At 35.5% G+C, this 23,795-nt stretch overlaps 2 protein-coding genes and 1 long non-coding RNA gene across 6 annotated transcripts in view; 2 read left to right on the top strand and 1 right to left on the bottom strand.

Annotated features, from left to right (window-relative positions):
• The window catches only part of LOC129806475 (GTPase-activating protein skywalker), a 341,214-nt gene that overhangs the window by 281,538 nt on the left and 35,881 nt on the right, over positions 1-23,795 (top strand). The window lies entirely within an intron of this gene.
• LOC129806491 (transcription factor GAGA) lies at positions 271-23,768 on the top strand. 2 transcript variants are annotated; one of them, XM_055855129.1, is made up of 4 exons: positions 271-444; positions 563-1,488; positions 17,936-17,995; positions 18,301-18,791. In XM_055855129.1, the coding sequence occupies exons 2-4, from the start codon at positions 564-566 to the stop codon at positions 18,510-18,512; spliced, it is 1,197 nt and encodes a 398-aa protein (XP_055711104.1). In that variant the 5' UTR covers positions 271-444; position 563; the 3' UTR covers positions 18,513-18,791. The 2 variants fall into 2 exon arrangements, with proteins under 2 accessions (XP_055711104.1, XP_055711103.1); XM_055855128.1 differs by lacking the exon at positions 18,301-18,791 and adding an exon at positions 23,406-23,768 and having other exon boundaries at positions 289-444.
• LOC129806512 (uncharacterized) lies at positions 11,043-14,091 on the bottom strand. Of its 3 annotated transcripts, none has more exons than XR_008752173.1 (3): positions 13,912-14,091; positions 11,551-11,628; positions 11,043-11,494 (listed from the first exon to the last, which is right to left on the bottom strand). It is a non-coding gene; the product is annotated as an uncharacterized LOC129806512 (long non-coding RNA). The 3 variants fall into 3 exon arrangements; XR_008752174.1 differs by having other exon boundaries at positions 13,742-14,091; XR_008752175.1 differs by lacking the exon at positions 13,912-14,091 and adding an exon at positions 11,715-12,182.

Raw genomic sequence — 23,795 nt, forward strand, 5'->3', positions numbered from 1 at the left:
GCCCCAGTCTCCCCTACTTACCGATTTTCCACTGCTCGCCGAAAACACTTGAAACATTTGTTTTTTGTTTGTGTCCTGTTTTTAGCTCTTTGGACATACATTTTCTGTTTAGTTTCTTCCCCGGAAGTGGAAGATTTAGCTCAAAGGACAAGATTTCTGAACAAATATCACCAAATCCAAGCTTAAAGGAAAAAAATCTTTTGTTTTAGCGCGTTTTGCACACCGGCCACAAAGCTTCTTGCCGCCGCCGTTGGTGTCGCTGCTTGACATGTCAAAAAGCCGCCGTGGAAAATTTTGCGGCTCAGGCGTCTACTGTCAAGTTGTTTGGATTTTTTTGTGGTAGTGAAGCATTTACAAGTGGAAATTCTTTTTGAAAATTCCTCGGAATTTTGCACTTTTCCCCAGGGAAAACACTCAGAATCGCAACAGGAAACCCAAGTGCAGGTGAGTTGGTGTCCAGTGGGCAGGGGGAAGTGTTTTCCGGGGAGATTTTGGGATTGGAAGAAAATGATGTCACTGACGACGCAACTTGGGGAATTTTTTGGGGGCAAAATTTTTGCAGGATGTCTGCCACAACTCAGCAGCAGTTCTTCCTGCGATGGAACAACTACGTCAACCATCTGACTTATGCTTTTGACTCACTGCGCAGCCAGGAGGATCTCGTGGATGTCACCTTGAGTTGCGAGGGACGCAAGATTCGGGCTCACAAGGTGATCCTCTCGGCATGCAGCACATACTTCCGGGAGGTCTTTCAGGAGAATCCCTGTCAGCATCCGGTGATTGTGTTCAAGAATGTCCGGTTTGAGGATCTCTCGGCAATCATTGAGTTCATCTATCAGGGCGAAGTGAATGTTGTCCAGGAATCCCTGCCATCCTTCCTGCATACAGCTGAATTGCTGTCCGTGCAAGGGCTCACCGAGGGCAATACTGAGAAGGAGGAGGTGCCAGTGAGTACACCAGTTTCCGTGGCTAAACAATTCACCGCGACTAAAGTACAAACTCCTGCCATTCTCACACGAATGGTGGCCGGAGGGAGTTCCGGAACTGTCCGGGAGATTGCTCGATTGCCTCCCAAGAGCACAACTTTGAGTACAGTGACCACAGAAGCCACACAGGCCAAACGGAAGCGCTTCTACATCGATTCAGATGACAACATTGCCATCGAGGGCATCAATTTTGTGAAACAGAGCCCAGAGACGATCACCATTGAGAATGCCAATGTGGAGTTCACGCCTATGAAGATCGATCTGCCAGAGTACATTGATATCTCGACAACGGCCGATGAGAGTGCCAATGCCACTGAAGAGGTTCTCCTGGACGAGAGGACAGACGATGCAGGAGGGAGTGTTGAGGATGAAGCTGGAGATTCGCAGGATCAGGAAATTGAGGTGGATTCAAAGACGCAAATTCTGGCCGTTCGATCGGAAGGGGACATGGAACAGACGTATACAGTTGAAGAAGTTGATTCTTCCCAAACATCGGAATACAGTGAGTATTCGGAAGTTTGAATAATTAAGCTCTACCCTTTTATAATTTTAAGCCACGCCTCCATGGGTATTTAGAACCTAGACACAGTTACGACTTAAGCCGAGAGATGGCTTAAGTTAATTATAATCAGAACAAGGGGTTACTCATGGTCGAAAATTTGTGTTCATATTCCGTTATTCCATGTAATTCCAATGAGATTCCAATAATTTTAAGTGTGTGATTCTCTTAATGATTCAACTCGGTATTCCGTGATTCTCAATTATTCCAATTTGTGATTCAGTTTATTCCGGTATTCAAATTTCTCTTATTTGACAATAATTTTTCATAGGGTAGAGTCTACACTAATGGATGTTGTACACACTTATGGACAACACAAAAATCTTAAGTTATTACACTAAACAGATTTCGAAAAGTAAAAAAAAAATGTTAATTACATCAAAAACTAATAATTTTATAACTTTTCGAAATCTGTTTTACATAAGAACTTAAGATTCTTGCACGCTGTCCATAAGTGTATAACATCCCTAAGTATAGACTCCACCCTATTGCTTTGTAGGATAAATTTTATTTGTTATTTTTGGCTATGCAAGTCCTGTTGGATTCTGTAGGCGGAGCAGAAAAGTCAAAAAATATTGCAGGTTGCGTTTTGACAAATAACTTACACTCTGAAAAAATCTGATCAAATAATTTCGTCATATATCTTTAGGATTACTGCAGAAAATATCTACACTTCTGCCTAAAATCTGCCGATAAATCTTTAGATATTCCTGCGAATTTTATTTGGACCTGGAACAAAATTTGTCAGAAAGTTTCAGCAGATTCTCTGACGACTCCTGGTGCATACTCTGACGAATTCTTGCCAATAATTTGCCGATTATTTGTAGATTAAAAAAAAATTATGTATGAGCATTATAGTTTCTTCTAAAAAAGAATTATTGAGTGTAAAAAATAATTAGAATGAATTATCAACATGAGAATTTAAAAATTCGTCATTTTTGAGCTAGATATTTTAATCAATTTATTGGAATATTCCATCAAATTAAAAAACAACACATTTTGAAAAGATGGACAGCATTTTGGAAAGCGGGACAAAAATGTTTGGAAAGTTGGACATAGAGATATTAATGACAAAATATTATACGAAATATGTAGAAAATCAAATGTTGAGGGTTTTCTATGTATACTTGCGCATTGGATGGTTATGCTAATCTCTCCTTCATGTCCGGGTAACAGTTGAGGAACGCTAATTACCAAGAACTTCCTGGACGTCCAACCAAAAAGAGGTTCTGTAAATTTCACAAACGCCTCGCGCTGTCCAGCAGTTACAGGTTTAAAGCGGATGCAACTTTTTAGCACATTTCAATTCCCCATCCACCTAGGTCCTTTTCCACTTGCTATGGGAGTTCTGCAGAGGCTCCTATTTGTCTTTCTCCAGGAGTTTTTGCGATATTTACTATCCATTCTGTCAGAAAAAGTGGTCTTCGGAATCGGGAAAACTTTGCAGCTTTTTCCAGGAGAAAACACTTTGATATTTTCCTAACAACTTCCATAAAGCTGTCTACACATTATGAGCATTTTTTAAAAAAATTCTTTAAAAAATTTTTAAAAAAATTTTTAAAAAAAAAACTTTTTTAAAAAATTTTTTAAAAAAAAATGCCTCCACACTAGACTTAATTTTTGTAAAAAATTTCTGACAGATTACTCTCAGCATTTCGCTTGGGATTATATTTCATGAAAATTTGTCATTTGAGTGGTGGAAAAAGTGTGAAAAGTGTTTGTTGGAATTCCCTGGGATAGTTGTTAGTGAATGAGCGAGCTGAAGCTAGCACACAAGTGACAGGACACAAATTTGACAGCTATACTGGAAAACAGAGTGAAGTGCAAAGTGGAAATGTAAACAATCTTGTTTTGTGAGATTTTGATGGTTCAGGGAGTGGAATCTGGTGCTGGAAGACAATTATTGCACTGGATTACACTTTCCCAGTGCCCAGTGGTGTTCTCAGTGTCCTTTGTGAGTTTTTTATTAGGGTTTCTAGTTGTGTCCTCAAGAGCGCAAATGTGTCCTCCAGTACACAATTTGCGCTCTCCAGTGCACAAATTCATCTTCTCTCCAGACAGTGGAATCTTGATACTGGTGAACAGGGTCACCAGATTCCACTTCTCTGATCCCTTAGTGTTCGTGTGAGTGATTTCCGGCCAGAAGATTCGTGCAGTGTCAGTGTTTTCTTAGGGATTTAAGTTGTGTCCTCGAGAGCGCAAATTGTGTACTCCAGCGCATAATGCGCCATCTGCAGGGCACAATTGTTGTCTGCTTCCCAGGGAGTGAATTCCTCATGCTGGTGAACAGAGTCACCAGATTCTCCTTCCTTGACTCCTCAGTGAACTAAAAAGTGACTTCCGGCCGGAAGATTTGTGCGTGTTTAGTGCTTTTTGAGGGCTTAAAGATGTGTCCTACAGAGCAGAATTTTGCGCTCTCCAGTACACAATTTGCGCTCTCCAGTGCACAATTGTTTCTGCTCCCCAGGGAGTGGATTCCTCATTCTGGTGAACAGGGTCACCAGATTTCTGTTCTCTGGTCTCTAAGTGTTCATGTGGGTGACTTCCGGCCGGAAGATTTGTGTAGTGTCAGTGTTTTTCTGGGGCTTAAAGTTGTGTCCTACAGAGCAGAATTTTGCGCTCTCCAGTGCACAATTGTTTCTGCTCCCCAGGGAGTGGATTCCTCATTCTGGTGAACAGGGTCACCAGATTTCTGTTCTCTGGTCTCTAAGTGTTCATGTGGGTGACTTCCGGCCGGAAGATTTGTGCAGTGTCAGTGTTTTTCTGGGGCTTAAAGTTGTGTCCTACAGAGCAGAATTTTGCGCTCTCCAGTGCACAATTGTTTCTGCTCCCCAGGGAGTGGATTCCTCATTCTGGTGAACAGGGTCACCAGATTTCTGTTCTTTGGTCTCTAAGTGTTCATGTGGGTGACTTCCGGCCGGAAGATTTGTGCAGTGTCAGTGTTTTTCTGGGGCTTAAAGTTGTGTCCTACAGAGCAGAATTTTGCGCTCTCCAGTGCACAATTGTTTCTGCTCCCCAGGGAGTGGATTCCTCATTCTGGTGAACAGGGTCACCAGATTTCTGTTCTTTGGTCTCTAAGTGTTCATGTGGGTGACTTCCGGCCGGAAGATTTGTGCAGTGTCAGTGTTTTTCTGGGGCTTAAAGTTGTGTCCTACAGAGCAGAATTTTGCGCTCTCCAGTGCACAATTGTTTCTGCTCCCCAGGGAGTGGATTCCTCATTCTGGTGAACAGGGTCACCAGATTTCTGTTCTCTGGTCTCTAAGTGTTCATGTGGGTGACTTCCGGCCGGAATATTTGTGCGTGTTTACTGCTTTTCCAAGTCCCGAAAATTGTGCTCTGTGATAATTATGCTGTGACACAGAGAACAACTTCCTTCCTGCCCAGGGAGTGGGAATTTGCATATGATGGATTGTATTTCACTAGATTCCCAGTCCCTGATGCCTCAGTGTTGATCTGAGTGTCTTCCGGCTGGAAGATTTCAATGCTTTGCCTTTGTAATTGAGTAATTGGGTTGGCTTTAATTTTTTTTTCCTTTTCATTTCAGGTGGCTGGACATGGACATTGGCGCGCCGGAAGCTGGATGGGATGGCCTGGACCATGGATTACTGTATCCTGGATAGTAGATAGAGATTTTCGTGTTTCATAGTAGTGCAAACAAATCAAATAAAAGTGCACCATCGCATAGTGCGATTTGATGCCCAGAAATATTATATTTATATTATATTATTTATTATATTATATTATTTATTATATTATATTATTTATTATATTATATTATTTATTATATTATATTATATTATATTGGATAAATCGAAATGTTATATTTCTGAATCAACCAATAAAGCACTAAATTTGTATGTGATATGTCTTTGGTTTGTCTTTGCTCCTGATGAAGATAATTCTGTGAGTGATCTTATCATTGGAAAGGTGAGTTCATTTGCTATTAGTATCTTATGTATTTGTTCCATTAACCCTCTAACGGTGTTTTCTTTAATATCCAAAAAAAGTAGTTAAATAATTTTGTCTAGGGTAATTAATGGTCCACTGAACTCAAAAATACCATCCATTCTTCATTATCTCTTTCCGTTTGGGCGCCAGGTGAGAAAAGGTAAAGACCACCTCCAGGCGGTCATATCGGTTTAAGGCATAAAAAAACTGAAATATTTTTATTGAAAAATAGTGAACAAATAGTAAAATAAATGAATTTTAAACGTTTTTTATGGATGAATGTTGTATGATTATCTAAGAAATGATAATTTTTAGGAAAAAAACGTTTATAACTCTTATAGTTAGACGTTAATGAAGCTCAAGGTGTTTCAATAAGACTGATTTTTACCGAAAGGTCACAGATCAGCTATGAAAACGTCAACTTCTTGTATAATTCGAAGGTCCTTTAAAATACATTGCTCATCTTCTGGTTTTATTTCACAATCTGGGGCACTAAAGGACGAATTAGGGAACTCATCATCACTGTTGAAGTCTGCTTCTTTATCAATTTCGCTTAATTCGCAGAAATCGACCATTTTACTCATTCTGGACAGTCTCCGTGTAATCTCAATTGTTTTCCATGATTAATATATTGCAAAATAATAATATATTTTATTAAAACAACCAAAACAATTAAATAAAAAAATTGGTAATTTTTGAAAATTTTACCCTTAAACAGATAAGACCGCCCACAGGCGGTCTTCTTTTTTTTCTTCTAAAACTCTTACTACTAGTTTTTTCACACTTATCAATTGAAATATACAAACTAGAATAGCATATCTTTCAGAAAGTAACACTCTTACTACAGTTAGATTACTTTAAAACAATTTTTTTTGCACTTGAAAACGCAAAATGTCGCGAGCGACATTTTGTTGTTTTTTCTCTGACCTGTCACATAAAACTGAAGATTGTAAGCAAACGAAAGGTCAAAATGAGTTCAGCTTCAGAAAATAAGTTAGTAAGACTATAACTGAGGACACTGTAGATATTTTAACTTCAAATAAGTAATATTATCGCAGTAAATGCGATTTATAGAATGACCGCCTGGAGGCGGTCTTACCCGTTAGAGGGTTAAGATCAATTTGTGGTCATCAGAGGGTCATTATATGTTGAAGAGGTTGAAGATGACACTTTTTGCAATACCACTGCTCAGTTATTTATCGGACCAGGAGTGATCCACGAAGTTAGCACATGAATATTCTGTTAGACTATCTCTAGGATCAAAGATTTTGTTAGAATATTCCTGAAGAATAAATTGCAAAACTATTATTATTTTCAGATGTTTCTAAATAAACTGATAAAAGATATAGGTACTTTAAATGGAACTATATCATGTCCACGCCCACGCCAGAGCCCTCCTACTTCAAGAACATATTTTTTCGATATATATCGTCGGTTGCGTCTACCTCTGTCGTATCTGCATTTCTTTTATGTCAGCATTTTACGCAAGAGGGGACGTCCGTATTGTAGCTTGCACCAAATGCAGATACAAAACAAATGCAGATACGACAGAGGTAGACGCAACCGACGATATATCGAAAACTGAACCATCTTTTTTTTATATTTCAATAAAATGTATAGTTATTGAAATAAATAAATGAAAATTTTTGCACTTAGAAATTTTTTAGAGATACCTAAGGCAGACATTGTATTCCCAGATATAATTACAGAAATAATGTTAAAGGTTAAAATAAACTGTGAATAATTAAATTTTTGTCTTATATTTTTAGGCATTTATGGTTTATGTATGTAGAGCTTTTGAAGTTTTTATGCTTTTACGTTTTTCAAGAAAAAAATAAATAAAAAAAGTGGCAAAGCGTCTGAGTCTTTGTAAGCTGCTTGAACTCCCGAGAAGGAGCTCTTCCTTATATTTTTTCGCAATGTTTTTGTATGCATATAAGATTAATGTTTATTTAAATTTATCTTTAAATCATTATAAAATTATTTCGAAATTCAAAATGTTTCAAGAAAAGGGTATTTTAAAAAATCTTTAGTATTTGACCAAATCGAGTACAAGATAAGTTATTTGCCCTTAAATAAATTCAGGATAGCGGTTTAACTACCTGAAAGGTGTCTAAAGACGAAATGCCCAGCTAGATTAACAGAAAAATATATCCGAAATTATTGAAAACATTTGGATAAATTTTGAGAAAAGTTTTAAAAAAAACTTAATTTTGACGGATTTCAGCGGACTACTAACAAAAAAATAAAGGGCAAATGGAGGGGGGAGAATTAAGGGACTTAGTTCAGATGTCATTTTAGGAGGGTCATCGAAGACTGGAAGTCGATATTACAGTTTTGATCTTAGGTGGGTCAGAATACAGAGAAAAACTCGAAAAAACGGTATTTTTAAAACAGAGCTATTCCCGTTACACGTGCTTTAGATCTGAGACTTAACTGATGGTCTAATTTTTCAACAATCAATTTTTTTTTTTGGAAAACTTTGACTTAGTATTACATTTATAAGGATAAATGACCTATTACATTGTGAAGGAGCAATAAAATTGGTTGCTATTTAGGATTTTGAGGTCGTCGGGAACTGGGCTAAATCTCTAGTCTGAATACCGCTTTACTTTACCATCACCTAGTATGTGACCGATGCAGTTATGTTCAGAATTTCAAAACCTTTCGAAAAAAATCCAAATATCAAATCAGCAGAAAATTAGTCCCTCGCAGGTTGGTTGAACTTTGACTCGTGATCCGGAACCACTGTCTAATGCTCTGTGTGTTGTTCTTTCTTTACATTTTATATAATTTCTTTTTTGTGGCTCACTGTTTGATATAACTTATTAGAGTACAGAGTAGACTCTCTCAAATTCGGTCATTTGGGACCAAAATGTCACCTGAATTAGAGAGAAATTCGGGCAACAATTTTTTTGAAATGCAGCGATTTTTTATTCATCTGCATACACATATTTATCGTAAATTTCATGAAATCCCCTTAATAATGTGTTGCCAAATAAAACAAAACGTATTATCTTTTAACAAGTTTTAATTCACTTTTTTTTGACAAATTAATTTTGCGTGTGCTCTCTTCTTTCTTTTTTCTATTCTAACCATTCTAACACTATCTCATTTTTCCGCTAGGCGCGCTCATGGCGCTCGGTGAAAGCTAAATTTAAATTAAAATTTCCGTTAACATAATGCAAAAACACATCAGAACCAAGACAAAACATGGCAAATTTGAGTATATTTGCTTCATTTGATAATCATAATCAAACTTGAAAATTGTCAGCAAACTTTTTTTCAAATTTAACTGCTGTCCGAATTAAAAAGTAGCCCGGTCTTAAAAGAGCCGAATTAGTAAGAGTCTACTCTATTTGTATAATTCGTGTATTTTATTTCTTTTCTTTTTTTAAATTTCTTTTTCTTTTTCTTTAATGTTTTTTCTTCAAACAGCCATTATATGGCTAGGCCCTTTTCTTACCATTAAGGTACTCATGGACAGACTCACCAATAAAAATATTGTAAAAGTGTAAACCTGACCATACAACCTATGAAGGGGTTTTCCATCGTTTTACTCTGGAAGTTTGTCACCAACGCTAAGACGGCAATGGCCGCGAGGTAAGGTGGTGGGGGGGGGGGGGGGGTCACTGAAGACCGAAAGTCAATATCGCTTACCGTTTGCAAGCCACGATGGTGAGAAATTGAAAAAAAAAATGGATCGTGGAAACTGCTTGAGTTTGAGCAATTAACCCTCTAACAGGTAAGACCACCTCCAGACAGTCTTCACAAAAAACATATTTACAGCGACAATAAAGCTTTTATCTATTTAAAAGTGCTACAGTGTTCTCGGTAATAGTCTTGCAAACATCTCTTGAAAGTTTGAACTCATTTTGACACTTCGTTTAGTTGCTATCCCCAGTTTTGTGTGACAGGTCAGAGCAAAAGCAACAAAAAATATTTGTGCAAAAAAGCTCATTTCTAATTTCCAGAAAAAAACCGATTTAAAGTTATCTGACTAAAATAAATTTATTTTTTACTGAAAGATATGTCATTCTACTTTGTATATTTTATTTAAAAAAAAATATTGAAAAAACTAAAAATATGAATTTTAGAAGCAGAGTTTCAAAAAATTTTAATATTTTCTCACCTAGCGCCTAAACTAAAAGAGATAATGAAGAATGGATTCAATGGATCAAATGGTAGAGCACTCACTCTAGGTTGCCAGTGTCCCGGGTTCGAATCTCCTTTAGGTCATCAGGAATTTTTTTGGCATTAAAGGTGTTCGAATTGCATTCAGTGTGCTTCACTGCACTTGATTTCACGTGGAATGGGACTGAAAATCTCATTCCGTATAAGAAAAAAATAATAAGAGTGTTCCAAACTCCCTTGCGGAAAGGCCAAAGTTCCTCTATGGAATGTTACCACCATTATTTTTTATTATTATTATTATTTTATTTACGCATTACTTTTAGTAAAATACAAGTTTTTTTACATGCAAAAATATATTTCTGTAAAAATATAAAATTAAGGGAAAATAAAAAATATAGAAATATAATGTCCGACGCACAATAATGTTTGTTTGAAAACATGTTTTCAAAATTTCCTATAAGAGAGAGAGCGAAAACTATATATCTCGGTTTCATTCATTCTCATTGAAGTGTCAAAAATATGTTTTCTAAACAAAAGTTACTATGCGTTGGGCATAATGTTAATAATAAATTATAATAAATTATACTTCTGCAAAAATTATTGAGTTTCAATTTCTATACGAATAAATTTAATGGTGATGGCTGTTGACACTATTATATTAATTCTAAATATAATGACAAATGTTTCTAATGACTTGATGAAATATTTTTTAATTAATTTTTTCTTGAAAAACTTAAAAGCATGAAAACTTCAAAAGCTCTACATGTACATACATAAACCATAAATGCCTAAAAATATAAGACAAAAATTTAATTATTCACAGTTTATTTTAACCTTTAACATTATTTCTGTAATTATATCTGGGAATACAATGTCTGCCTTAGGTATCTCTAAAAAATTTCTAAGTGCAAAAATTTTCATTTATTTATTTCAATAACTATACATTTTATTGAAATATAAAAAAAAGATGGTTCAGTTTTCGATAAATATATATCGAAAAAATATGTTCTTGGAGTAGGAGGGCTCTGGCGTGGGCGTGGACATGATATAGTTCCATTTGAAGTACCTATATCTTTTATCAGTTTATTTAGAAACATCTGAAAATAATAATAGTTTTGCAATTTATTCTTCAGGAATATTCTAACAAAATCTTTGATCCTAGAGATAGTCTAACAGAATATTCATGTGCTAACTTCGTGGATCACTCCTGGTCCGATAAATAACTGAGCAGTGGTATTGCAAAAAGTGTCATCTTCAACCTCTTCAACATATAATGACCCTCTGATGACCACAAATTGATCTTAATGGAACAAATACATAAGATACTAATAGCAAATGAACTCACCTTTCCAATGATAAGATCACTCACAGAATTATCTTCATCAGGAGCAAAGACAAACCAAAGACATATCACATACAAATTTAGTGCTTTATTGGTTGATTCAGAAATATAACATTTCGATTTATCCAATATAATATAATATAATATAATAAATAATATAATATAATAAATAATATAATATAATAAATAATATAATATAATAAATAATATAATATAAATATAATATTTCTGGGCATCAAATCGCACTATGCGATGGTGCACTTTTATTTGATTTGTTTGCACTACTATGAAACACGAAAATCTCTATCTACTATCCAGGATACAGTAATCCATGGTCCAGGCCATCCCATCCAGCTTCCGGCGCGCCAATGTCCATGTCCAGCCACCTGAAATGAAAAGGAAAAAAAAATTAAAACACGATAATAAACGATACAATAAAAATCTTACCTTGGATCCAGTGTTGCTGCTCTTCAGTCCAGGCCATCCCATCCAGCTTCCGGCGCGCTAATGTCCATGTCCAGTCACCTGAAATGAAAAAAAAAATTAAAACACGATAATAAACGATACAATAAAAATCTTACCTTGGATCCAGTGTTGCTGCTCTTCAGTCCAGGCCATCCCATCCAGCTTCCGGCGCGCCAATGTCCATGTCCAGTCACCTGAAATGAAAAGAAAAAAAAATTAAAGCCAACCCAATTACTCAATTACAAAGGCAAAGCATTGAAATCTTTCAGCCGGAAGACACTCAGATCAACACTGAGGCATCAGGGACTGGGAACCTAGTGAAATACAATCCATCAGATGCAAATTCCCACTCCCTGGGCAGGAAGGAAGTTGTTCTCTGTGTCACAGCATAATTATCACAGAGCACAATTTTCGGGACTTGGAAAAGCAGTAAACACGCACAAATATTCCGGCCGGAAGTCACCCACATGAACACTTAAAGACCAGAGAACAAAAATCTGGTGACCCTGTTCACCAGAATGAGGAATCCACTCCCTGGGGAGCAGAAACAATTGTGCACTGGAGAGCGCAAAATTCTGCTCTGTAGGACACAACTTTAAGCCCCAGAAAAACACTGACACTACACAAATCTTCCGGCCGGAAGTCACCCACATGAACACTTAGAGACCAGAGAACAGAAATCTGGTGACCCTGTTCACCAGAATGAGGAATCCACTCCCTGGGGAGCAGAAACAATTGTGCACTGGAGAGCGCAAAATTTTGCTCTGTAGGACACAACTTTAAGCCCCAGAAAAACACTGACACTACACAAATCTTCCGGCCGGAAGTCACCCACATGAACACTTAGAGACCAGAGAACAGAAATCTGGTGACCCTGTTCACCAGAATGAGGAATCCACTCCCTGGGGAGCAGAAACAATTGTGCACTGGAGAGCGCAAAATTCTGCTCTGTAGGACACAACTTTAAGCCCCAGAAAAACACTGACACTACACAAATCTTCCGGCCGGAAGTCACCCACATGAACACTTAGAGACCAGAGAACAGAAATCTGGTGACCCTGTTCACCAGAATGAGGAATCCACTCCCTGGGGAGCAGAAACAATTGTGCACTGGAGAGCGCAAAATTCTGCTCTGTAGGACACAACTTTAAGCCCCAGAAAAACACTGACACTACACAAATCTTCCGGCCGGAAGTCACCCACATGAACACTTAGAGACCAGAGAACAGAAATCTGGTGACCCTGTTCACCAGAATGAGGAATCCACTCCCTGGGGAGCAGAAACAATTGTGCACTGGAGAGCGCAAAATTCTGCTCTGTAGGACACAACTTTAAGCCCCAGAAAAACACTGACACTACACAAATCTTCCGGCCGGAAGTCACCCACATGAACACTTAGAGACCAGAGAACAGAAATCTGGTGACCCTGTTCACCAGAATGAGGAATCCACTCCCTGGGGAGCAGAAACAATTGTGCACTGGAGAGCGCAAAATTCTGCTCTGTAGGACACAACTTTAAGCCCCAGAAAAACACTGACACTGCACAAATCTTCCGGCCGGAAGTCACCCACATGAACACTTAGAGACCAGAGAACAGAAATCTGGTGACCCTGTTCACCAGAATGAGGAATCCACTCCCTGGGGAGCAGAAACAATTGTGTACTGGAGAGCGCAAAATTCTGCTCTGTAGGACACAATTTTAAGCCCCAGAAAAACACTGACACTACACAAATCTTCCGGCCGGAAGTCACCCACATGAACACTTAGAGACCAGAGAACAGAAATCTGGTGACCCTGTTCACCAGAATGAGGAATCCACTCCCTGGGGAGCAGAAACAATTGTGTACTGGAGAGCGCAAAATTCTGCTCTGTAGGACACAATTTTAAGCCCCAGAAAAACACTGACACTACACAAATCTTCCGGCCGGAAGTCACCCACATGAACACTTAGAGACCAGAGAACAGAAATCTGGTGACCCTGTTCACCAGAATGAGGAATCCACTCCCTGGGGAGCAGAAACAATTGTGCACTGGAGAGCGCAAAATTCTGCTCTGTAGGACACAACTTTAAGCCCCAGAAAAACACTGACACTACACAAATCTTCCGGCCGGAAGTCACCCACATGAACACTTAGAGACCAGAGAACAGGAATCTGGTGACCCTGTTCACCAGTGTGTAGAATCCACTCCCTGGGGAGCAGAAACAATTGTGCACTGGAGAGCGCAAAATTCTGCTCTGTAGGACACAACTTTAAGCCCTAAAAAAACACTAACACTGCACAAATCTTGCGGCCGGAAATCACTCACACGAACACTAAGGGATCAGAGAAGTGGAATCTGGTGACCCTGTTCACCAGTATCAAGATTCCACTGTCTGGAGAGAAGATGAATTTGTGTACTGGAGAGCGCAAATTGTGTACTGGAGGACACATTTGCGCTCTTGAGGACACAACTAGAAACCCTAATGAAACACTCACAAAGGACACTGAGAACACCACTGGGCACTGGGAAAGTGTAATCCAGTGCAATAATTGTCTTCCAGCACCAGATTCCACTCCCTGAACCATCAAAATCTCACAATAAAATAAAGCTGTGCACATCACTCTGTTTTCTAGTATTGTCAAATTTGTGTCCTGTCACTTGTGTGCTAGCTTCAGCTCGCTTAGTGAATGATCGTGGAAAATTTTCCAAAATTGCAAAAGTGCAGTGTTTTTCTACAGAAGTTGTTCCCAGTGGAATCAATATTCCGGAGTGTGTGAACATAACCTCAAAATGTTGTTTTTCCCTAAAAATTTTGTGTGATTATCGCAGTTATTTATGTACAGAAATTGTTTTTCTTTGCGATAATCTGGAAACCAAAACATGCTCATCAGAAGAACCGCAGAAATTACTCGGAAGGACAAATTTGTTACCAGGAACAATGGGTAGAGTGGAGAAGAAGGTGTGCAGCTCAAAAGATCCTAGATTCCATTGATCAGCAGCTCTTTCTGGAAAAGCTTCAGGACTTCAGGAAAACTTGTGGATACGTTTGGATGAACAGGAGTATTTGTAACCAAGAACATTGACGTAAATACTATGAATATGCTAAAAAAAAACTGGTTGATTTTATTGCAAAGCTATTCCTGCAAAAAATTCAGGACTACAATTGGAAAAGCATGATAGTGGATGAGGGGAAGGACTTTGAGGAATAATTAGAAAGTGCTTCACCAAAATTCCTGCAAAAATTGATCCAGTGCAACTCTACAAATTTGATTCCGGATACTGGATGACACTGATTTGATTCCGGACACTGGTGATAATTATGATAAATTTTATGAAAAATAAATTCTCATATATCTTGGTTTCCAATCCGAAATCTTTTATTGGTTATCCGGTGTACATTAAAGCCACTATCCACTACTGTCCAAGCAGGAGTCCCATGGAGGAAGCAAAAGTTTGTAGCTATCTCATCCTTGTGCTTCCGGATGGGAACATTTCCATCGTGGTTGAAAAGGAGGAATGATGGGAGGTGGTTCTGGGGCTTCAAGTGATGGGCTGTGGTAACTACGGATGACTCTTGTATGTACTAGGATCTCCTCAGTGGCTCTGAATAGGTCTATTGTCTTGATTGATTTACCAGGTTCATGTTCCAAAATTCTTCAATTTCATATGAAGGCAGGACACGAATGTCCCTTCCGGAAGCGTCAGTGTGACTGACGCTTCCGGAAGGGACATTCGTGTCCTGCCTTCATATTATCTTCACGTCAGTTTAACCACTTCGTTTCTTCAATTTCCTTCTTTCCATTCATGTTTTAATTTGGTGCACGAGGTTACTGTACCATAACAATCTTCAAGAATACACGGACATCACAACTTTCGGCAACGTCAAAAGAAAAATCAGCGAAAGTGTTCCTCCAAAGCTGGCTTTGATTCCACTGGGAACAACTTCTGTAGAAAAACACTGCACTTTCGCAATTTTGGAAAATTTTCCACGAACATTCACTAACAACTATCCCAGGGAATTCCAACAAACACTTTTCACACTTTTTCCACCACTCAAATGACAAATTTTCATGAAAAATGTCTCGAGTTGCTGTGATTTTTTAAAAAATTCTTTAAAAAACTGTTTTGTAAAAAATTGTCCCAGTGTGTAGAGGCATTTTTTTAAAAGAATTTTTTTAAAGAAAAAACCTTGATTTTTTAAAGAAATGGGTCGTTTTTTTACAAAATCGCCTACACACTATACAAATTTCTGTAAAAAATCCAGTTTTTTTAAAAAAAATTTCACTAGTCTGGAGGCGATTTTTTTAAAGAACTTTTTTTAATGTCATTTTTTACAGAATTTTTTGATAATGTGTAGACAGCTTTTTAGAAACAGAGAAAATGACAACTACCGTGTCAAGGTTATGAATTTCACGCATGCAGTTCATTTTTAAAATTCTTCTTGCAAGTCACCCTTTGAGTATTTAATAACGACTTTTGCATTTTTAGCTTCTCAAATAATCACAATAATAGTTTTAATAATCTTTTTATCGAAAATTGAGATATTTAATTGATTTATTATCAAGTTTTTAGGGAGGTGTCTCTCATTCCACACTGCTGTGTCTCCCTTTCCAAACTGTCTCGCTTTAGGCAAAGTACCCTATAAGCACCGAAGTCCTAAGTTTGAAATGCAATAATTTTAATTCATATTGATATTTTTTGTTACTTCCTTTTCGGGAGGGTTGTGTTGAACCTTGAAAACTAGTTTATCATCTTTGCTTTCTTTAAATCACTTCCTAAAATATTGAAAAATTTATAAAAATATGGGCATTGCTTTGGGTAGTATTCCGTCCACTTTGAGTGAAATTCCGGCCACCTTTTTTCTGACCACCTTTTGTGACGCAACAGATAGAAAATTTCAAAACGTCATACAGAACGAGTTTAATACGTTTATATGACCCACAATCCCTGAGATCTTTCGTGTAATTTGTCTTGAAGACCTGAATAGTAGCATCTCAAATTTACGCGCAGATTCCCGTAGCAATTTGCCTTTCCTGAACTCTTCCAATGCCTTCTCCACATCATCTTTTTCATAGAAGCGATGGTTTTTTTCACTGGACATTGTAAAACTCAGAAATTGAAAAAAAAAAAACACAAAATGAATAAAAAATTTAGGAAAGCAAAAGATGTTGCCGGAATAGGCAACACTACCTCACCGGAGCACAAAGTATCTACTTTTTACGCGAAATACAGGATCCAGCTGGGAAATTTTATCCGAAATTTAAAGAATTATTCACTATGACTTAAACAGAAAGAATCTTTAAGGAAAACTAATCAATTTTCATGAAAAACACCGAATGAAAACTTTTTGCACTTCACCACAAATCACAAGACAGCTAGAAACGCATTTTTTGTAAGACTTTCCACACTGAGTTTTTAAAACGCAGTTTAAATTCAAATTAGACCTAAAATTTAACGGTCTTTGTGTTAATACATCCTAAAATGAATAAATATTTAAAAGCAAAATGAATTCATTGACTATTCGAAGATTTCATACATTATTTTAATTAATTTATTTGCATGGCCGAAATTACACTCAAAGTGGCCGAAATTAGAAGCTGGACGAAATTTGGAACACTTACTCTAAGTTTTGGGAAATTATTAGTTTCTAGAGTTTCATTAATAGTCGAAACAAAGGGACATTTCTGTCTTTTATTAACCATTTAAATTATTAACCATTTTTCAATTATTCTCTGTTCAAATTGAAAATTTTTACTGATCATTTTCAACATTCATTTTCACTACCCACTTTTCAATTTTTACTGCTCACTGTTATTTTTTTACTGCTATTTTTTATTTTTTGCTGCTCAATTTTAATTTGTTACTACTCACTTTTATTTTGTTACTCTTCACTTTTAATTTGTTATTGTTCACTTTCAATTTGTTAGTGGTCACTTTTATTTTCTCCTGCTCACTTTATTTTGTTACTGCTCACTTTTTTTGCTGCTCACTTTTATTTATTTTTTTTATGCTCACCTAATTTGTTACTGCTCACTTTTATTTCTTACTTTTAATTTTTAAATTTTTACTGCTTATTTTGAATTTGTTATTGCTCATTTTTAATTTTTTACTGCTCACTTAATTTGTGACTGCTCATTTTTAATTTGTCACTGCTCACTTTTATTTTTTACTGTTTATTTTAAATTTGTTACTGCTCATTTTTAGTTTTTCACTGCTCATATTTAAATTTTTACTGCTCATTTTGAATTTGTTACTGCTCACTTTTAATTTTTTGCTGACTGTTTTTGTAAAATACTGCTCTTTTTTTCAATTTTTTTCTGACCTTTTTTTAAATTTCTTACTACTAATTTTTGATTTTTTGCTGACCAAATTTTTCATTTTACTGAATTTTTTGCCTTCAAAATCGACAAAATGTAAAGGGGCGTGGCTTAAAGTCACTTCTGGGTGGTGCTTATTAAAAAAAAACCAGTGCAACTGCTTTACAAAGAACTATAACTCTTGATTTTCTTCCCTAAACAGATCAGAGCAAATTTTCCACGGACAATCAATCTAAGACAGATGAAAAATCCCTACAGCAAGGTATGTATCCCAAAAATCCCAACATAATTTTTTTTCTGGGCAATGAAATCGCGTCTTGGGTAATTTTTTCAAGTGTCCAATGGTGTCGGGTGTTTGACGAAGATGCCTGGTTGCTTTTTTTTTTTTAAATAAATTAAATAAGATAAGTAATTTTACTCAACCATGAGAGAATCTTTTTGATTTTTAATAATCCCAAAAAAAAATGATGAGAGATTATTAGAGCTTTTTTTTCTTTTTTTTTTTTGTTATTTTTGTTCCTTATGTTTTCATTTGTCTCTCTTTCTCTCTCTCTCTTTCACATGCAGATGCCCAACTACGTTTCCGTTGCAGCATTTGCTGGAAAGGGTTCAAGCATCCGATGTCATTGACACTACACAGGGATTTGCATAGCGGGAAGACCAAGTGTCCAGTATGCAAGAGATCTTTCTCACGAAGTTACGACATGAGGTCGCATTTGAACAAAATTCACAAAATTACCCTCAACTTTGATGCCAAAGTGAATATTCACAAATTCTAAAAGAAGAAAAATCAGAGAATTGTCATCAATTCATTATTCTATCACATTTTATCTATTAAGTTGTTCAGCACATTAAAAAATATAAATAAATAAAAATAGCAAATGGTTCTAGGAATAGAAAAAAATAGAAACTTTTTTTGGGTGATCTTCAGATGAGCACCAAAAATCCTAGAATTATATTATTTTATTGTTGACCATGATGTAAAATGGAAAATTATTTTATAATCACACAGAATATACATTTTACAATAAAAAATAATAATAAAGATTTTAGAAAAATAGCTTTTAGGTTTTAATTAAAATTGGGAAGATATGATTTTGATGAGAATCAAAATTAATTAGGAAAAGGTTTAGAAGGATTTATGGTGGTATTTCAATGAAAATTACCAATCTGTTCTCAAATGCCTCTGCATTATCGACTTTTCTTTGTGTTAGTTCCTGGTTGGTTCCTGTCATGACTCTTTGGTCGTTTAGAACTTAGCGACGACTGGGAAAAACGAAGAAAAGTCGGTAATGCAGAAGCATTTGAGAACAGTAAAGTAAAAAAAAAACTTGTCCACTTTTGATTGGAATAGCAGGATCATTCCTGTTTCATCATTATTGTGTTTTTTTCTTTTTATTCCTATTAAGAAAAAAAATTTCGTGCAAAGTGCAAACTAATTCAACTTTTTAAATGGAAATCTTGGTAAATTCTTGTAGCTGCACAATTGAAAAATTATAGAATTTTCGAAATAAATGAAGTAAAAATTAAATTTTACATAAAATTTCACAAATTTGATTGATCTTGTTCCTCAAATGAATTCCTTTCATTTTTTTCTTTGATCTTTTCTTATTTTGTGAGAAATTTTTATCATTGAGAAAATTTAGCATTTTGAAGCATATTTTATGAATAAAAATTATTTTTTAATTGCCATATATTCATCAAAACGAAACCTTTTGACGCAGTCCATGAGCAAATAAGGGAATGATCTACTTCAAAATATTCTATTTTGACGAAAATGTCTCCCAATGGTCTCTACACACTAGAAAAATGTATGTCCATATTTAACAATTTTTCTACACATACGTAATCAATTTTCGTCAAAATGGACATAATTTCTATAAAATCGCGTCAAAATGGAGCTTTTTGATGTAAATACATCAAAATGCTCTATGTTTACGAAAAATTTTGCATTATGAAGTATTATCTTCGATGAATCCTCTACGATTTCCTTCAAAATGCGAAATTTTCATCAAAGTGAATCATTTTTACATACAGTAGAGTCTCCTAAATTCGAACGCTCGGGGGGTATTTTTGACATTTCTCACCTCACAAATTCGAACGATTTTTTTCAAAACTAACGAAATTTATGTGAGATTAAATTGTACTTGAATCAAATTCTCGTACTTTCTCGCAAGTTTTAGTGGTAACATACTTCCTTTTCATTTTATATGATCATAATGTATGTAAACATTCAGGAAGAAGCACATAAATATGATTTTCATTCACCCAGAATACGAATTTCTTAACATAACCCCACAATTGACATTTTGAATCCAAACGTCGTTCGAATTTGAGAGATTCAGATTTAAGAGACTCTACTGTAATTCAAATGCATATGTGCAAGTTATTTATTTAAAAATACTCTATTTTGACGGAAATTTCCTACAAATGTGTAGAACTTAATGACATCTACATTTTGCAAGGCATTTCTGTCAAAAATTGTATTTTAAGGAAATCTCGTATACGTAGAGAGAAATGTCATAATTTCGTTGTGGGGAATATCCCATAAGATACAACTCCAAAAATACCTATCCGCGGGAAAAAGAGCGATTTCTTTTCAAAAAGATTGAATTTATTTAACAAAACTTCTTTAATTTACTAACGACGCGAAAATTGCTTTTGTTTTTTCACAGAAGTTAAGGTTACGTAATTTACAATTCAAAATGGCGGAGAATTCTGAAAGTGCCATAAAATTCGAAATTTAGCCAGTTGTTTTCCGAATATTCGTAAAATTTTTTTTTGACAAATAATGTTTCCCATAGAAAAGAGACTTTAATGGACTCCACAGATTAGAGAAATTTCCGTCGATATTAAAACAAATTGCCTACGATTTTGTGCAGGAAAACAGTCAAATATGGACATAAATTCCTCTAGCGCGTAGAGGTTATAAAATATTGCGTCAAAATGTAACATTTTGATGTAATATCATCAAAATACTATATTTTTACGAACATTCCGCATTTTTTAGTATATCTTCGATGAATTCAAAACGATTATCTTCAAAATGTCAAATATTTGTCAAAATTGAACGTTAATGCGATTTAAGTGCTAATTAACAAATTATTTATTCCAAAATACTCTATTTTGATGAGAATTTCTTTTAAATGCGTAGAGTTTCATGGATTTTACACATTGGGAGACATTTTCGTCAAAAATAATCTTTTTTTTTAGGGAAATCACACGTACTGATCTTGAGAGAAATGTCAGAATTCCACCAAAAAAACAATTCTTGGCGAATAATGGTTCCCACAAATTAGACATTAAAGAAGACATTAAAGGCCTCTACACATTGGAAACAATTTTTGACAAAAATTGTTCTTATATGGAAATTATGTGTAAAGAGAAATGTCAAAATTTTGCCAAAAAGATATGAGAGACAACGTCAAATTTTGTGTTTTTCTTTTGATAACTCTAAGCAAACAATAACGTTCAAACGAAAAAATACATCTCTAAAGTCGACGAAGAAGCTCAATAATAAGTAGTTATTAATATTTATTTACGAAATCTCTTATAATTTTATTTCAATTTGCTTTTGCGCCCTTGGTTTAGGCCGACAATTTTCCAGAACAAGCAGAGTTCGTAAAACCGATTTTAGAGGCGCTATGGTCGCATAAGTGTCAGAAGAGAAGGAAAAATTGTATGTCCAATCGATATTTAATGAAGATTATCTCGAGAACGAAAGTTTTGTTTTCCACTTTCTCTTTCGCAAATTTTGTTCTTTTGAAAGGCAAATTCAATCAATTGCAACATTTATTGAGGTTATTACGTGAACATAGGAGGAAGTGGTGCACCTCTGAATTTTCCTGCTTTGAAATTGGGCTTTTCCTCCTATTTTTAAATGGAATTCAGCCTTATCATGATATAATTATCCACAAGCGATTTGTGAGGCTCAATTCCATTTAAAAAATATGAGAAAAAACCCAATTCAAAGCTGCAAATTTCAAAGGTGCCCCACTTCCCGCTCATTCTTTTTCTTTTAAATAATAATGAAAAGTTTGCACTCATTCACCGTAGTCATTGTAGTTGTAGTTATTCTTCTCTAAGATTGAATTACCATTAAGGCTATTAACGTTTAATACAGAAGTGAACTTATTTTGACGTTTATTCGGTTTCAAACGGTTCTTGTTCACCCTGGTTTAATTTTTAAATAAATATTTTTCTATATTTTTAAAATTATTTCATCAAATCATTCCTTAATTTTGAGATAGAAAGGTTAAAGGCTATTTTTTTAATATTCAAAATTCATTTTTTTAATCAAAGAAAACCTTGAGAGAAGATTAGCATTTTGAATTGAATTGAATTGAATTTTGAATTGAATTCAATTCAATTCAAAATGCTAATCTTCTCTCAAGGTTCTCTTTGATTAAAAATTTAATTTCGTAAACAACATTTAAACATTTTAATTTCCGTTTAGTTTTTAGTTACACTGAGAAAAAAGAGGGTGCGATTAACCTTTTTTCCTCATAACTTTAACACTTTTTAGGTGTAAAAATATATCAACATTTTTTAATGTTAATATTACACCTTTTTAAGGGTAAAATAAACATGAAAAAGGGTAACTTTAATACCTAAAATGCATAATATTTACACCGATTTCGGATAAAAAAAATGCAGGGTAAAATTAACATTTCCGGAATGTTATTTTAACTTTTTCGGATTTCTCTCAGTCAGTGTATAGTGGACTCTCTCTCAATCGGATCTTTTTCAATCTGGCGCAAAATTTTATTGACAATTTTCACGTTTAATTATGAAGCTGATTTGCTCAAATTCGCTATAGTTCTTCCTATTTTATCGTGATTTTTTTTTATAATTGAGCGCTTTTTGTGGAATTTACAAAGGCTTTGACGCCCAAATCTATCGATAAACCGGATGACATTTTGCCCCAAATGCCCAATTGAGAGAGAGTCTATAATATTGAGAGAGAGTATATATAATTGAGAGAGAGTCTGTAATATTATTAAGCTTGCTGCGCTTTAACTTTAGAGGCTTAAATATTATTTGACACTTTATTTGTAATTAAAGAGATCTTTATTGGAGATTCAGAGTAATTTATTAACTGTTGTAACTCTTTCCGGACCGTGTCAATCGTGTCCAGTTAATCAATTTCACGATTTTTTGATCAAAACTATCTTTGTTTTGGAATTAATCAAGGTTTTGAACATATTTATAGTATGTAATCTTTCACAAGAATCGCATTTTTAAAGATTTATCTCAGAATTGTTGAGAATAAACAAACTAAAAATAATAAACATTATTAATTAAAGGCGTCTACACATTGGAAGCAATTTTCGTCAAAAATTGCGTTTTTGACAGAAATTTGACGTTTCCTCCTACAACGCTGCAGGGAATTTTCTTCAAAAAAGAAATTTTTGACAAAAATTTCTCCCAATGTGTAGAGGCCATAAAATAGAAATAGATCATAAGTCCGGAATAGATAAAAAGAGAAAAATTTCTAATAGACAAATAGAGAACTCCCAAGATGTTAGATCTATTTGAAAAAAAAATGTAAAAAGCAAAAGGAATATTAAATATCCGGAAGTGATTAAGGAAAAAGGATTATACTTTGTTAGAGAAAATTCCACAGGATTGCCAAAGAGACTAAAAGCAATTTTATTATTTTTTATCTGCAGATTCAGGAAATACAAAATGGTCTCAATGCCAATTCTGCAAATTGGTCATCACGACGGTGAATCTCTGGCGCCATGTGCGGACGCAGCATACCTCCCAGCCGCCCAGGAAGTGTGAGCACTGTCAGAAGAGCTTCAAGAACAAGTACAGCCTGCGAGAACACATCCGAATTGCCCATGAGTACAAGAGTACTGGCCAGGGTGATGCAAAGGATGCCAAATAAGCTCTCTCCGGAGCTCAGACTCCGCCCCATGGCACCCCGTGACCCCCTGAGATTGTGTGTATTTTTCTAAATAACATCCCCGTAGGAATTAACTGCATATAAATGCTGTACTTTAAATTGTGTGAATAAATTCATAGGAGAATCATTGATTTTCACCTTAAGCGTATAC

This window comes from Phlebotomus papatasi, chromosome 3, assembly GCF_024763615.1.
Source record: "Phlebotomus papatasi isolate M1 chromosome 3, Ppap_2.1, whole genome shotgun sequence".
Lineage (NCBI taxonomy): Eukaryota > Metazoa > Arthropoda > Insecta > Diptera > Psychodidae > Phlebotomus > Phlebotomus papatasi.